The 16796-nt window shown below is 45.2% G+C and overlaps 1 protein-coding gene across 2 annotated transcripts in view; it reads right to left on the bottom strand.

Moving 5' to 3' along the window:
* Window positions 1-13651: 13651 nt before the first annotated feature.
* Window positions 13652-16796, bottom strand: part of PGR (progesterone receptor) — a 148570-nt gene continuing 145425 nt past the window's right edge. For both annotated transcript variants that reach the window (XM_068266849.1, XM_068266848.1), the window contains 2 exons: window positions 15578-15735; window positions 13652-14779 (listed from right to left, as the gene is read on the bottom strand). In XM_068266849.1, coding sequence (XP_068122950.1) covers window positions 14624-14779; window positions 15578-15735 — 314 coding nt within the window. In that variant the 3' untranslated portion in view covers window positions 13652-14623. The remainder of the gene's footprint in view (window positions 14780-15577; window positions 15736-16796) is intronic.

Consider the following 16796-nt stretch of genomic DNA (forward strand, 5'->3'; position numbering starts at 1 on the left):
TGCAGATGATGGAGTGAAAGCTGTTAGGGTGTGGCCTGTGTATGTGCGCTGGCTCCTCTGCAGATGATGGAGCAAGAGCTGTTAGGGTGTGGCCTGTGTATGTGCACTGGCTCCTCTGCAGATGATGGAGTGGGAGCTGTTAGGGTGTGGCCTGTGCAGGTGCACTGGCTCCTCTGCAGATGATGGAGTGAGAGCTGTTAGGGTGTGGCCTGCGAATGTGCACTGGCTCCTCTGCAGATGATGGAGTGAGAGCTGTTAGGGTGTGGCCTGCGAATGTGCACTGGCTCCTTGCAGATGATGGAGTTAGAGCTGTTAGGGTGTGGTCCATGTACGTGCACTGGCTCCTCTGCAGATGATGGAGTGGGAGCTGTTAGGGTGTGGCCTGTGCAGGTGCACTGGCTCCTCTGCAGATGATGGAGTGGAAGCTGTTAGGGTGTGGCCTGCGAATGTGTGCTGGCTACTCTGCAGATGATAAAGTGAGAGCTGTTAGGGTGTGGCCTGCGAATGTGCACTGGCTCCTTGCAGATGATGGAGTTAGAGCTGTTAGGGTGTGGTCCATGTACGTGCACTGGCTCCTCTGCAGATGATGGAGTGAAAGCTGTTAGGGTGTGGCCTGTGTATGTGCGCTGGCTCCTCTGCAGATGATGGAGCAAGAGCTGTTAGGGTGTGGCCTGTGTATGTGCACTGGCTCCTCTGCAGATGATGGAGCGAGAGCTGTTAGGGTGTGGCCTGTGTATGTGCGCTGGCTCCTCTGCAGATGATGGAGCGAGAGCTGTTAGGGTGTGGCCTGTGTATGTGCGTTGGCTCCTCTGCAGATGATGGAGTGAGAGCTGTTAGGGTGTGGCCTGCGAATGTGCACTGGCTCCTTGCAGATGATGGAGTTAGAGCTGTTAGGGTGTGGTCCATGTACGTGCACTGGCTCCTCTGCAGATGATGGAGTGAAAGCTGTTAGGGTGTGGCCTGTGTATGTGCGCTGGCTTCTCTGCAGATGATGGAGCAAGAGCGGTTAGGGTGTGGCCTGTGTATGTGCACTGGCTCCTCTGCAGATGATGGAGCGAGAGCTGTTAGGGTGTGGCCTGTGTATGTGCGCTGGCTCCTCTGCAGATGATGGAGCGAGAGCTGTTAGGGTGTGGCCTGTGTATGTGCGTTGGCTCCTCTGCAGATGATGTAGTTGGAGCTGTTAGGGTGTGGCCTGTGCATGTGTGTCGGCTCCTCTGTGATATGAAGAGTCTCCAGCACTGCCTGTATTACTCATCAGACGTTAGTGCTGCTTGCCAGACAGGTAATAACTCACAGGGTTTACTTCTGGCAGTTCTGTGCTGTCCTCCTTTCTAAGAATTGCAGAGACGCTTTTCACAATGACTGTGATTATATTATTTATATTGCATGGTTGGTTATCTCGCTGCTAGACATAACAGGGTGGTCAGATGTACTGTCATAGCCCAGTCATCCATTGGGCATGCAACTGGAAAGCTGAGGCATGAGCACAAATCCTCATCTTCACCGAGTGTTAATAACTATTATATATATAGTGCTAACCTCTTACGTAGTGCTGTGCATAGTACAAAACAAATAGTGAGGAGCATAGATACATGAAATGTTCCAAACTCTGGTCATCCAGCAATACAAATACAGGTATATATACATTGTTGATGTATGGATTGAGACATCATCAATACTGTTGCATGTTCATTTGATAAATTGCAGAATAAGAAACACTAGGAAGAGGTCTCTGCCCTTGTGAGCTTACACTCAGGAGGAAAGTGGGTTGGAGACATTAGGGAAGGAGACACAGAGGTTAATGAAGGAGGCAGTGAACCTCCAATGCTGCCTATAGCAAATGATAGGCTTGTCTGAAAAGGTGTGTTTTGAGAGTACATTTGAAGGTTTGCAAGCTCTGAGCATGATGGATAGGCTGTGAGAGAAAGTTCCAAAGGAGAGGTGTTTGTGAGAAGTTCGTCCATGAAGCAACAAGACTCACGTGCTTCAGGGCGGCAACAATTAGAGGGCAGCGAGAGACGGCTCCCCCTCCCCAAATGTCCCTCTCCTCGCACTCCCCTTCCTAGATGCACGGCGCTGCTTCACTCACTCGATCTCAACGATGGGATCTCCATCCACTCAGCGTCCTGCATCCATGGATACCGCGGTGCCTCATGTGACCTGTTACGTGCTGGCAGGTCAAGGGAAGCGCCACTGTAGTCAGAGAGGAAGCAGGAGTTCACGTGTGGCTGGTGATCACTTCGCTCATCTGCTGAGAGCTTGTGAGTGATGCAACGCCAGTGCAGCACATTCCCAGCATCCTAGGGATCAGAGCTGGGATGTTGCAGGCCAGCAGGGAGTAGATGCTGTCTTGGAGGAAGCAGAGGGAGGTAAGCGTAGTGCCTGCCTACAATGCACAGCCCAATGTGTCTCTCCTCTCTGGCTTTGCGGGGGGAAAGGGGGAAGGGTGCATCCTCACAATAAATTGCGTAAGGCGGCAAAAAAACTAGAAACGACTCTGGTGTAAAGTCCTCGATGCGGACGTGAGATGAGGTGACCAGGCTAGAGGCCAAGAGGGTTTCCTGGGAGGAGCGAAGGTTCCGGATGGGATGGTTCCTGTTTATATGTGTGTGGGGTGCAGCATGAAGTGGGTAGGGATTGTCAATGAGATGTTCAATCAAAGTTTCGACATGCATGTAAACTGTAAGCAGCTTGGAATCATCTGGCTAATCCAAATCTGTAGGAAATTAATTTGATTGACCCAGTTCCAAGTTGCATACAATGTATATTAAATTCAAGTACTAGTGCTAAGTAATCTTAGCAAAGGGCAGCATACGAAACTAATAATAAGGGTAGAAGCAAAGCCATGTGTCACAGTCTCGATGTACTGTAGTTGCTGAACATGGCATGTAGTATCTGGCGGGAGAGCGCCACAGGTGTAGATTTACATAGATGGATACAGCACTGTACAATAGGCAGACCTAAAGATCTTTATGAGAGGGGAAAAAAAGGCGACTTCCAAGGTTCTTCGAGCTTTGGTCACCTAAGAGAGCGAGACTAGAGAGGTGTCATTTTTAAAGAGAACCCGAGGTGGGGTTCTGACAATGCTATCCGCGTACAGAGGCTGGGTCTGCCTATACTGCCCAGCCTCTGTTGCTATCCAGATCCCCCCTAAGCCCCCCCTGCGCTCCGCTATCCCCCATATTTCACAGCCGCGCTGTCGACACGCAGTGTGTCACAGCGGGCTGTGTTTACCTATGTACTGTCAGTCTCGGCGCTCCCCCGCCTCCTGCATAGCTCAAGTCCCCACCCGCGTCCCTTCCATCCCCGCTGATTACAAAGTTAAACAGCCCGCACAGCGTGGCTGTGATTTATGGGGCATAGCAGAGCGCAGGGGGAACTTAGGGGTGATCTGGATAGAAACAGAGGCTGGGCAATATAAGCAGACCTAGCTTCTGTGTGCAAATAGCATTGTCAGAACCCCACCTCGGGTTCTCTTTAAGGCACCTGTTTTTTAATTGACCCGAAGAGGCGGGTTACAATCCGCAGAACGTGTTGTCACCATAGCAATTGTGCTTGAATAATATATTAATTTTCAATAATTGGTGTGTTTCATCAGCAGAGGTAAGATTATCTCTTTTTCAGTTTTTCTGTTTATATGTTTGAGATATCAGTAGATATACCATAGATACATAGATACTGGGCGCCTCCCACCCTGTTTTTGCTGAAGATCTTCAGCCAACCAAAAATGCCCAACTGTTCCATTTGCTGATCGGCAATTTGCAATTGGCACTGTTATTGGCCTGAGGAAGCAGGCTTAGACCCGTGAAACGCGTTGCCTGTGCTAAATAAATATTTCTTTGTTTATACAAAGATATCGTCATTGAGGTAAGCCACCTCATTTTTTTCAATTTTATCTTGATTTTAATCCAATTTTATTCACACTGGGGCGCCTCTTTACCCAAATTGAACTGTTCCATGGAATAGGCTTTAGCTGGACACAATTTGTTTCGTTATAGTGAAACAAATTGTGCCCAGCTTTAAGAAAGACAAACTGCAGTTAAGGTGCCCATATATCTAGCGATGTATAGGCAGATCGACCAAGAGACAGATCTCTCTCATCGAATTGAGATCTGTTGCCTGCCCATAAACCGCAGGCCGATTCTCGATAGATTTCTGCATGAAATCTATCCAGAACCGGCTTAGCGCCGCCACCTCTGCCACCTAGCTACTTCCCAAATATAAATGCGCCCCACCTCCGATGCCCGCACACCTGCCCACTAGCACAACTCCCAGCTTCCTCAGCTGTCACCCCCAGGCCTGCTGTAGCACTGAGCACCACAATGTGCTACACTTGGTGCCATATGGGGGTGATGGTGGCTGAGACTGGGAGTCATGGCAGTGGGATAGGTGAGATTTTACACTGCTTGGGTACCGGAGGGGACATTTTACACTTGGAGGGACAGCAACCAGGGGTCCGTTGCGTTTGTCGACTGCTGCCATATGGAAGGTCGTTACCGCTGAGCACCCAATCAAGCAGTTTCAACCAAGATTTTTCCAGCAAGTCTGATTAACGCATTTGGCCGATTTTGGCCCAAAATCTATCGAAACATTGATCGGGCGGACATGTTGCAGCACCAATTCTTAACCAATTTGATCATTTCTGTCGATCGATCTGAAAAATTGGTAGATGTATGGCCACCATTACACTTTAGCTGACAACTATCTTGAGAAATGCATTTTTTTATTTATCTCATCTATCGAATAATTCAGCATTGACCACAGTGAATTTGTTGTGTATTTATTTCACAAAAATATGATTACAGGCAAATTTATTTATGGCACTTACAAAAGATCCTGGTGCACAATACAGCATGAGACTGACTGAGGAATGGATTATACAACTGAGCACAGCTACAAACATCCAACGGTTCAACAAGGACATCTACATCTCCATGGGGTCATGGTAACGTCATGGTAACGTCATGGCAGCGGCCACTTGTGCACTGCCTGTAACATCCAATGAAATTCCAGCAGCTGTGTTTCCAGTACAGACTGGTGATAGAAAGCTGACTGCTGATTGGTTATTAAAGGTCATACCAGAAACATGGCACATGAACAACTTTTTACTTCCTGGTTACGCTCACTGTGAACGCATTCATCTGATTGGTTCTGTTTGTTGCCATGGAAATGTTCTTGTCTTTGTTTTATGACAACAACAAAAAATAGACCGTCAAAGAAAATCATCAGAAATTAGCCAGTCTCTACACTAAAGGTCCATTCACACTTGAGCAGTGTTCTCACTGCCGCGTTTGCGGTTAGCGTTAACCGCAAACGTGTTACATGCAGCGGTTTGCCGGTGATTCCAGAGCGATCGCAATTAGCATGTATAGAACCACTAATCACGATTGCTCCCAAACCGCTACAGTGCTCAGTGATTTGTGTGCATTAATCGCGGAAAAATCACTCCTGCAAAACGCTAGCGGTAATCGCCGGCATTTTGCAGTTTTAGGTGTGAACCGAGCCTAAAGGTGGCCATACACTAATAGATGATCGCCAGATTCGACCATCAGATAGATCCCTATCAAATCTAATCTGAGAGGAATCAAATCCTTAAGCACAGATTTTAAACAGATTTCAGCATTAAATATATTGAATATGTGTCTGGCCGTGCACCGCCTGTTGGATCTCGCAGGTCTCCGCAATGAATGTGCCCCACCCCCCCATGTAGGGTGTAGGCAGCAGAGCTTACACCTACCGTTCCGCTGGTGTGTGTCTTCTCTGCATTCCTGCGCTCCTCACTGTCTCTTCTCTCCTGAGGAAACTGTGTCACGTGATAAACACTAGAGGCTGAACACAAGAGACACCATGGCATGTACTATACATGACCCCTAGAGGCCACTAGTGTTCAGCTTCTAGTGTTTATCATGTGACACAGGTGATAGAAGAGACTATAAGCTCCCAGTGGGGATGGAGAGAAGACACCTGCTGGTGGACAGGTTAGTGTAAGCTCTGCTGCCAACACATCGGTCATGCCATAATCGAACGCCTCAATGCTCTCAACCAGCCGTTAAGTGGCCTCAAATCAATTGATTGGGCATCATTTGCGGAATCAATTTCTAGCAGATTCGAGTGACCGATGCTGCCGGGTATCGACAGGAAACATCAAGAAGTGTATGGTCACCTTAAAGGACCACTTTCGCGAAAAATTTAAAATACATTTAAAAACATTCAAACAGAAGTAGGTTTCTCCCAGAGTAAAATGAGCCATAATTTACTTCTCTCCTATGTTGCTGTCACTTACAGTAGGTAGTAGAAATCTGACAGAAGTGACAGGTGTTGGGTTAGTCCATCTCTCCATAGGGGATTCTCAGCATGGCCTGTATTCTTTATAAATACACTCTCTGAAAAGGATTTCTACAAAGATGCTGGCCAGCCTCCCTGCTCAAGCACGTGGAATCCAGCGCAGGAGATGTGGGCGCAGCCAGTGCCACCATAGACCGTAATAGAAATAACGGCTATAGCGGCGCACAGTGAGTAACTTCGGCGCCGTCAGAAGACGGAGCTGAAGTGACTTTTAAAACACTGTAATTAGGCCACCAGCAATAGCTGGAAGCTGAATTACATCATTCCCCACTATCCACGTGGACCTAGAGGGGGAAAAGTAATTAATCTGCTGTATCTTGCGCACAAGTGTCCCGGTGGCAATTTCACTTGGATGGATCAACTGATTGACATTTACTAAGGGTTTTTGGAAATAAGGAAACCCCCATGAGGAGATGGGCTAGTCCAAATTCGGTCAGATTTCTACTACCTACTGTAAGTGACAGCAACATAGGAGAAAAGTAACTTATAGCTCATTTTACTTTGGAAAAAATGTACTTCTTACTTGTATGTTTACATGTATTTTAGCGATAGTGGTCCTTTGACTGTTTGCTATACATCTGTGGACATTCAGGCACATGTTTTTAAACAAGCTTTCAGCAGAACATTCTTTTTAATCAATTATGCATAAAAAAGGTTTCTAATAAATAGTTTTGGCAAAAGAAAAAAAAAAAACACTGCACCAATCCATCCATCCTTATCCCTTGCTCTGCAGCCTACAGCCTCCTGCTTGTGTCCAGTCAGTGTGGAATAACCCTCACTGACATGAACCTACAGGGAAGAAGGGGGACAGAATGCTCGGTCAGCCAGAGCCATGCCTCCCTGCTGATAGGATTGTCAGTTTCTAGCAGGCAGGGTGGCTTGTAGAGGAGTAAGCAGGCGTAGGGAGGATGCAGAGGAGCATATGAGGATCTATGGATTGCTGTTCTTTTTTATGTACAATTCATAAAAAACACTTTTAGTATACGCATATCCAGGCTCATGCCTTAAAATGAGCAAAGTGCAGAGCTCAGGGCAACCCATCTATCACTGCGTGACTGCAGTAAGGGGGATTCTGATTGGCTGTAATGGGTAGCAGAGCTCTGCACACGGCACATCGCCCCCTGCAGTTAACTGCACTAGCTCCTATTGATTATTCTCATGCAGGGCCTGATCACACTGTGATTTGCAAAGAGCACAGGAAAGACAACTTCTTTCTGTACAATGGATATGTGTTTTTTTGCGTGCACTTGTACAGAAGTGAAATGACACAAAAACTGTGGTGCAATGCACTGTGATGAAAATCTGACGGCACTAGTTGGAACAGACTGCCACAAAAGACACTACAATGAAAATGTCCTTGTGATTGTTAAAGGAAACCTGCTGGGGGGAAAAAAGTTCCCCTGGTGGGTATTACCTCGGGAGGGTGAAGCCTCTGGATCCTAATGAGGCTTCCCTCCATCCTCCGCCTCCAGCGCAGAGACCCCCGAACCGTCCACAAGCATAACAATGCAGTTTGCACAGAAGTACTAGCAGATTACCGCTCCAGCAGAAATAGTCAAGCCCGATCGGTCTGCTCCACTGGGCAGGTGCAGAAGATTTGTGGCTGCACGGTAGAATGGACCTGATCTGGCTCCGCTATCTCCACCGGAGCCTGAGCGATAATCCGCTAGTGCGCCTGGGCAAAGTGTTTTACAGCATTGTTTTTCTTGTAGAGCCCGATAAGTACTGCGCCTGCAGTCAGTGTACTTTCAGGGGTCCCGATGCAGGAACGGATGGGTTAGGAGCGGGGGTAAGCATCTTCAGGATCCAGAGGCTTTCCCTGAGGTAATTAATCCCCACTTTTTTTCTTACAGGTTTACTGGCATGTGTTCCAAATATCAAACTGAAACGCAAGCAGTGGAAACAGACCAGCTCTTGGTATTTAACAAAAATGCCTACTTGCTAACATTGCTGACAAGTGACTGCAGGACAGGGTTTGACAGAATATGGGCAATGGTTCAGGTCAGGTTATGTCAGTTCTGCAGTCTGGACATAAATGTTTTGGCCTGGGTACAGCCCTAACCCGGTGCACGTCATGTGGAAAACAAATATTTTTATGTACAGTAATGTTTTGTACTGAACATCTCACAGGCAGACATGAGCAATCTTTCTATGAAGTTGGTGCCAAAATGTTTGAACAGTGATCAGAAGAAGGAAGGAGTTGAAGCATTCAAAGCAATTTTGGCCCATTTTGAAGCTACACAGGACTTTTTGTCTAGGTTAGTGACTGAGTATGAAAACTTCACATCTATGACCCTGAAACCAAGGAACGGTCAAAGGAATGGTGATACAATGGGTCCACACTGCCAAATAAGTTCCACACCCAGAAATCCCAGAAAAAAACCCAGAAAAAAAAGTCATGGCGTTCATTCTCTGGGATAAAGACTGTATTGTGTTAATGGACTACTTACCTTAGGGATCCAGTATCACCGGAAAGTATTATGCTAACCTCCTGGACCAGCTGAAGGAGGCAAGTAGGACGAAATGCCATGGAAAGTTAACCAAAGGGATCCTTTCTTGCAGAACAATGCATCTGCACACACGGCCAATTTTGTGGCTGCCAAATTGAACCCCCTGGGTTTCCGATTCGTCTACCATCCCCTCTACTCACCTGACCTGGCCTCTTCAGACCATTTATCTGTTCCCGACCTTGAAGAAAAGACATCAGACATGCTGCTGAGAGCTGGTTTGATGCCCAACGAAAGTAATTTTATTTGAACAGTCTAAAAACTCTACAACTATGCTGTAAGAGGTGCATCAGTCTTGGGGGGAAAATGTTGAGTATATGTTATTTCATAACTGTGGCTCTCTTCTCTCTGGGAAAAGCCAGGAAGTTATCAGGACCCCCTCGTACACAGAGATGCTCATTCGGATTCCGCAGAATTGACATTTCCGCATTTCTGATCGGAAATTAGCATTTCCAATTGAAATTCTGCAATCTGCAACTTGGTAATTTTAGCCCAATCACAGAACTTGGAGGCATTGAACCAATCAGAGAATGCAATTTTTCCGCAAAAATTGGATTACCATAGTAATTTTAGACCAATTACAAGAATCTGTTTTTCCGATTTCTGCTTTTTTTTTTTTTTTTTTTTTTTTGTCATTCTCTGGTGCAACAAAAATGACAAAATACTCCTCAGAAATGAGAAAATCGGTAAAATGCAAATCTGAAAACGGAAACTGGCATTATCCGAAATCGTAATTTCCTTGGGATCGGAAATGGGCAAGGAACAGGCTGGAAGCACACATAACATAACGTGAAAGGCTGCGTTTTATGTCATGTTTTATGTTAATGTTGTGTGCGTTTTTTGTGTGTTTTTACTGCATTTTTGGTGCATTTGCGATGCATTTTTCAAGCGTTTTGCATGTTTTAATGCGTCTGCGGTTCGCATATTCAAAACGCATATGCGTTTTGTATGCGTTTTCCATGCGTTCTTATATTTTCACTTATGCAGATCACTAGGAAGACAACAGGAAGCGGAAATACAGCAAAACAAAATTATTTGGGGGGAAAAACGCATATAAAAACGCATACAATTACATTCCCATTGACTATTATTATGTGAATTTTTGATGCGTCTATGAATATTATGCAACAAAACCAGCATTTTTAAAAACGCAGGTTTGAAAACGCATATGCATTTTTTCCTGCGGCCCTTAGACTTCCATTAGTGGCAAAAACGCCGCGTTTTAGGCAACGCTAACGTTTCTGCTATGTGTGTACCCAGCCACAGAGAAGAGGCGCTGTGGGGAGCCATTTTTGTAACAAAGGTAGGTTTCACTTTAATCGGTAGCTGACGTCAAGCCGTGTTATGACAATGTGGCTGTTGTAATGAGAGAATGGAAGAGTACGCGGCAGCATCTCTGGACTGGCATGTACATTGTCCTGGGCTGTGGTGCCCGCTCTGTGCAGCGCTGATCTCACTGCTATTATCTCAGTGACTGTGTCTTGTGTGGGGAATGCCAAAAAATTAATTATCTGCCTGATAGAATCCTATTTCCTATGTGCGCACGAATTACAGCTCATTATTGAAAATGTCTCTGAAAAACCCGCACATCTCTCCCGCCTTTGTGCTGCAGATGGGTATTATTTGTACTTCAGGGAAAAACGATGTGCTGGTTATATTAATGAAAATGTGCTTACCGGAGAGAAATAGGTATGAGACAGCAATATTAAAGAGGAACTCTAGCTTCAAAATATTATTTGGTTGTAAAGTAGAACAGTCAACTTCTCTAACAGGTGTTATTGTTGTCTGTGCTCTCATTCCATTATGGGGGCCTAGATACAGGCTTGGGCAAACTCGGCTCTCCAGCTGTTACGAAACTACAAGTCACACAATGCATTGCAGGAGTCTGACAGCCACAGTCATGACTCATAAAGGCAAATGCATTGTGGGGCTTGGAGTTCCGTAACAGCTGGAGGGCCGAGTTTGCCCATGCCTGGCCTAGAACCACCAGGATTTTCTGTAAAAGCAAAACAGAACCTCCTTCCTCTGGGAACAAACGATATTACAATCGTCCAGCTGGTGCTCAGCGTCTAGCAGGTATACCACACCTGCACATCTATAGACAAACATCAAAAAAGACACGGCACTCAGGAGCTGTATGCAGCAACAAGCTGTATTGGAGCAAGCGATGACACTACATGTTTCGGGCGGAGCCCTTCATCACCTGATGAAGGGCTCCGCCCGAAACATGTAGTGTCATTGCTTGCTCCAATACAGCTTGTTGCTGCATACAGCTCCTGAGTGCAGGATTTTATGTAATGGTGTAAAAGGGACCTAAATGTGCTTTACGAAAAAAACACTGTAAAGCACAGTATTGTATTAATGAAGTAGAAGGCAAACTTATGTGATTGTGTACCCACAATGCCTGCCTGCGCATGGGATTTTTACAGTAGGTTAGACATGCTAGTGTAGGGGTGTCACAATAGCTCCCATGACCCCCCTTCCCCCGCGCAATAATGGGGAAGGAGGGAGGCCACTCCTCTTTTCTCTACCCACCTTCATGCAGAGTAATGCAGGAAGTGGTGTAATATTTATTTGCTCTAGCAATGCAGGTCTCCACCATGCTTTACAGTTGCACTCTCTCTGCTGCTATTCGCAGACTCCTGATCACATGACCAATGCGAGTCACGTGATCGGGAGCAAATGGCAGCAGAGAGTGAGCACTGGTGAAGGTAAATGTCACACCGCTCTCGGCACTACTCTGCATTGGTATTCACATGGTGGGATTGGGTATGGCAAGGAGGGAGGGGGGTTGGATCCCAGGGGGCTTCATGACAATTCCAAGCTAGGTTGTAATTACATACCTGCCCCAGTAACTGTCTGGTATTAAGTGGCAGAACTCTTACTTGGGTAATCTCAGTTAATGGGGGGGGGGGGTCTGATAAAACATTGGGGAAAATACGTGCATAGACCTACAGTGATACCGTTTTTCTTTGAAAACGAGCTTGAAGCGGATGCTGGAATTAAAAATACATACTTACTTCAGTAATGGATTGTCCCGTAGTGGTTAGTCCAGAGGCTAACCCTATTATCCTGTGGCCCACCATTCTGCCCTGGTTCCCAGGTTCATACACACCTACCAACTATCTGTCCATCTACCAAACTTGTCTGTTAAGTTTGGCAGATAGTTGGTAGGTGTGTATGAACATTGACAAGGGGTTGTCTAATATGCTTATGTAGCCACGCTCCTTTCTGTGTATGAACGCTACAGTACTGTGCAGGCACAAATACGGTCCACGCATGCCCAGAAGCATGAAGTTGCCCCTGCATGCCTTTTTCTTCCATGCACGAGTGGCTTTGCTATACTGGCCATGCGCAGACCTTACTCACACCTGTATAGTATGGATGGGAGCATGGCTACAGAGATCAGAGATCAAGAGGGTCCCAGATAGCAGCGGTGGGCTCAAGGGAGGTCAGGGAAAAATATGGAGCTTCCCACTACTTAGGTAAGTATGTCCGGCAGGTAAAATTAACGTTATTTATCTCCCATCTTCCCCTCCCCTCCTCCTATCTGTCCCCCTTTTCCCTTTCTCTTCATTTATTTTACTTTTCCTTGTTGTTCTTCTTTATATGTAACAGAGTCCAGTAGGTCGCGCTGGAGGGATTGATCTTCCCCAGCTAACTTAATCAGGCGGGCCATCATGATTTCAGTCTTTGCATTGATTTGTGGCTTCCACATAGAACATTGTTGTTTAAGAGTCATGATATGCTGCTAATTGGAATATGTTATTCCCTATTTTCTACATTGTGTTGTTACGTTTTTATTGTAAACCTCAATAAAACTGTTTGAAAAAAAATTAATGTTATTTATAAAGCACCAACGTATTTCCCAGTGCAGGCATATTTACAAGAAAAGACTGACTGGAGACTCCTCCCGGATACTCTGTGGCTGCCTCACGTGGGTGGTAAAGGGGAGGAGTTTAGACAGCTCACAGGGCATATTGAATCCAGTCAAGCAGTATGTGACATGGCACAGGAAGTATGCGTTACACACTCAGCCAACCAGTTAATAAGGCAAAAAAGATTTATGTGCAAAATATTCCACACAACATGCGGTAAAACACAATGCATTAAACATACATAAAATGTAAAGAATTTGCACTTATTTTTAGTATTGCACAATAATACCCAGAAACCCTTTGCTTTCACTGTCTGTTAAAACATGTGCTCACTGATTTTACAAGGTGTGTTCTAGAACTGGTCAAAAGCTGGCAGTTGGGAACACTCACTGACATTTTACATGTCTTGGTTACGGATGATCAGTTTTTGCCACAAGAAAAATCCTGTCTGATAAACAGGAAGCAGGAAATGATCTATGGTCACATGACAGGAAATGTCTGACTGGCTACCAGGGCGTAGCTAGAAATCACGGGGCCCCCTGCGAAACTTTGGATGGTGCCCACTCCCGCCTAACTGCTCCCTGCCTCAGCTTATTACACTCGCTCTGTCTATCTCTGATGGAGCAGAACTGGCTCTGCAGACTTCTCCAGCATCACTACAGTGCACAGCACTTGGGGACAGGTAGAGAGGTTGGGTACTGGGCATTGTACACAAAAGCCTGCTGCACACTGAAGAGGGACTGTCTACAAATCTTTGTCTGCAAAACTTTGTATGATTTCTTATTAGTGGCTGAGCAGATGCAGTCATTAGAAGACTTGTGCAGAGAGCAGAAAGCTTTTTCTCTCCTTCTCCTTAGTTGTCAGTCTCTCAGGATAGGGCCCCCTGTGGCTTTTGCCCCCCCTTCCCCCCCCCGCGGCTGCATCCCTTGCAGGGTCTATTGTTATGCCCCTGCTGGCTACTTACGATGACATGATTAGGGGTCACCTCCACTTTCTTTGTAGGAAACAGCAGGAAATGGATCACTTGAAAAATGTGTATGTCTTTCCGATTGGCTGGCTATGATCATGTGACTGTGTGTCACCTCTATTCAATTCTACATAATTTCACCTATAGGGAATCAGATTACTAATTTCACAATGACTGCTGTGTTAGACACAGAACCATGAGTACTAGTCGGGTGGGTGATCTCGTCCTATTGGAAGATATAAAAGGCCAGTCCTGCAATGCACTAGAATACAATGGCCTCAATTCACTAAGTTTATCTCCTGTCTTTAATAACGTTTCTAGAGTTATCACCATGGTGATGAGGCATGTCGTATTCAGGAAACATTTTACCTCAGGCAAACCTAAAGTGAACTCTTCTGTCTTTAAGTTAACTCTTCAATCCTTAAAATAACTCCAGAGTTAAAGACAGGCTGTTTATTAACTGCGTGTGAAAATAACTACAGAGGAGGTAAATTAACTACAGAAGAGGTAACTTACCTACAGAAGAGGTAACTTAAGGAATGAAGAGATAAAATAACTTTCTCACTGTGTGGAGGTAAGTTTTCTCTTGCCTTATTATCTCCAGCATGATCTTAGTGAATTGAGGCCAATGTATGAGGCACATGTACTGAAACACAGCAAAACCAGAGCTGTTGCCCATAGTAACCCATCCAAAACCTGGATGGTTGCTAGGGGAAACTATTCCACTTCTGCTCCAACTTTGGTACGGAAGCCTCTACCTCCCCCCAAGCCTTCTGGTAAACAGTCCTGCGGTCTGAGCACAGTACTAGGTCTCCTGCCCATTTTTTGTACCAAATTACAAAAATAAAAGCATGTTTATCACATCAAGCAGCTCCGACTGTAAAAAAGAAAACCAAATAATACAAAGAACACAGCAGAAAGGACGTTCACTTCTTGTGAAAAATGAGCGGTTTTACCATCCCCGCCAGGATTTTGGGGAGCTGTGCCGATATTACTTCTGTCATCATCTCCGGAAACTCCACGCTCAGTGCCCGGGACTGCAGGAACGTGTTCAGACAGTACAGGTGAAGCTGCTTGACCAGCTGTGACCAGAGGAGACACAAGCAGAAGGTGTGAGTAGGGCAACACCCGTCCTGCTAAATGATGGCCTATGATGAGATCTGGACATTGTTCTAGGTATTGTTTCGTCACTTTAGTGTTGTCCAACTCAAGTCCTCAAGGACCATATCCATGCCAGTGTTTAGGATGGACACAGAAATGGAGAATTGTGTCCTACTTGATGAACCACACCTTTCCTGATCCAGTGACATCAATTAATTTAAGCACTAGAGTTGGACAACCCTGGATTAAGGCATTGATCAATTTATCCATATATTACCTTCACCTTTTTGTGTTTTTTCCCCCTGTTATAGAACCATCCATTATAGTGCTTATCTGTAATAGTTCTCTCCTCTACAGTGGTCCCAGTTAGAGACCCCTTCATTACAGTGTATTTATAGTGACACTTGCGCTATCTTTGTTCTCCCTGCTCTCCCCGCCCGTAGCATGATGTCACATTTGCGCAGTTACATCAGCCCTCCGCCTCCTGCACTGCAACAGAACACATCGTTAGCCTGTAGGCTAACATTGTGCCTTCCTTACTACATGGGTTATCCAACTCCATTCCTTGATGGACATAGCCAAGCCAGTGTTTAGGATGGACAGAGAAATAGAGCAATGTGTTCTACTTGATCAACCACACCTTTCCTGATTCAGTCCCATCAATTAATTTCAGCTTTACCAAAAATGTGTGAGGATTTCGGCCCTTGAGAACTGGAGTTGGACAGCCCTGCCTTATTATGACTCAACAATAGAATGTTTGTGGTGAAAGAACCACTTACTTCATGCATGGAGTCCATAACTTTGGTTAGGTGATAGAACCGTTGGGAACTCGCAACAACCCCTTTGTGCCGTAAGCTAATGGCCTTGGCCAGCTCTCTGATGTAATTCGACCTCATCTCGTCGAAGAGGCTTTGACTTTTAAGACCTTCCAAAGGAACTGTAAAAAAACAGAACAAATATCAATATACTGTAAATCATATAAACATCTAATAAATAATCTCACTAATATTATAAATGCGAAAGCTTGGATGTTTGGTACTCAATCACACAACAATGCTTGAACGGATTTGAATGAGATTTGGCACACACATAGTAAAGTGTCCAGGAATAACATATGGGTTACTTTTTATCCCAATAACCAAAAAGTAGGCGGAGACAAATACAAATTTCACTGGGAAAATGTAAACTGCAGCCATTCTTACACTGTTAATGGCAGGGTTCTTAAACTTTGCACAGTTGGTCACTGGGTGACTGGTATTAATATTCATAAAAGTGGGTTGAGCCCAAAAAAATCCAATCAAAATTCAACTGTTGATTTTCAAGGGGAATATTTAATTGCTACCATTCTTGCGCTGTTAATGGCACAAGCCTCAAACCTGGTACAGTTGGTCATTGGGTGACTGGGGTTCAAATTCAGAAAACGGGGTGGAGCCACAAACAGCCAATCAGATTTGTTTTATCTCAATGCAAATTATTATTATTATTTATTTATTTTTAAAGAGAATATTTATTTATTTTCAAGAAACAGCTCTTAATAGAGCAAAGAAAAAACATAACAAAAACAATCCCCAACGAAAATGCAGTTCAAGTTACATTACAATGCACGGCATAGGCAAGAGCCATAGTTATAAAACATGGAAGAAATACAATCATGAGCATCAACACGGTAGAGTGAACAATACAAAAAGACTCTTATATAGCAAACAGCGAAAAGTGAGGCTTTAATTACATGTATGAACCAACCCAAGATCAGGTCTTGGAGAGAGGCGTTAATGTCCAGGTTTGGAATTACAGTGTCCATGGAATCAACCCAGCTGGACCATATCTTAGAGAATTTGTTTGGTTGATTGCGGGCTTGGTACGTTAAAGGGACACTTAAGTCAAACAAAAAAAAAATGAGTTTTACTCACCTGGGGCTTCCAATAGCCCCCTGCAGCTGTCCGGTGCCCTCGCCGTCTCCCTCCGATCCTCCTGGCCCCACCGGCAGCCACTTCCTGT

This window comes from Hyperolius riggenbachi, chromosome 2 (assembly GCF_040937935.1).
Source record: "Hyperolius riggenbachi isolate aHypRig1 chromosome 2, aHypRig1.pri, whole genome shotgun sequence".
Lineage (NCBI taxonomy): Eukaryota > Metazoa > Chordata > Amphibia > Anura > Hyperoliidae > Hyperolius > Hyperolius riggenbachi.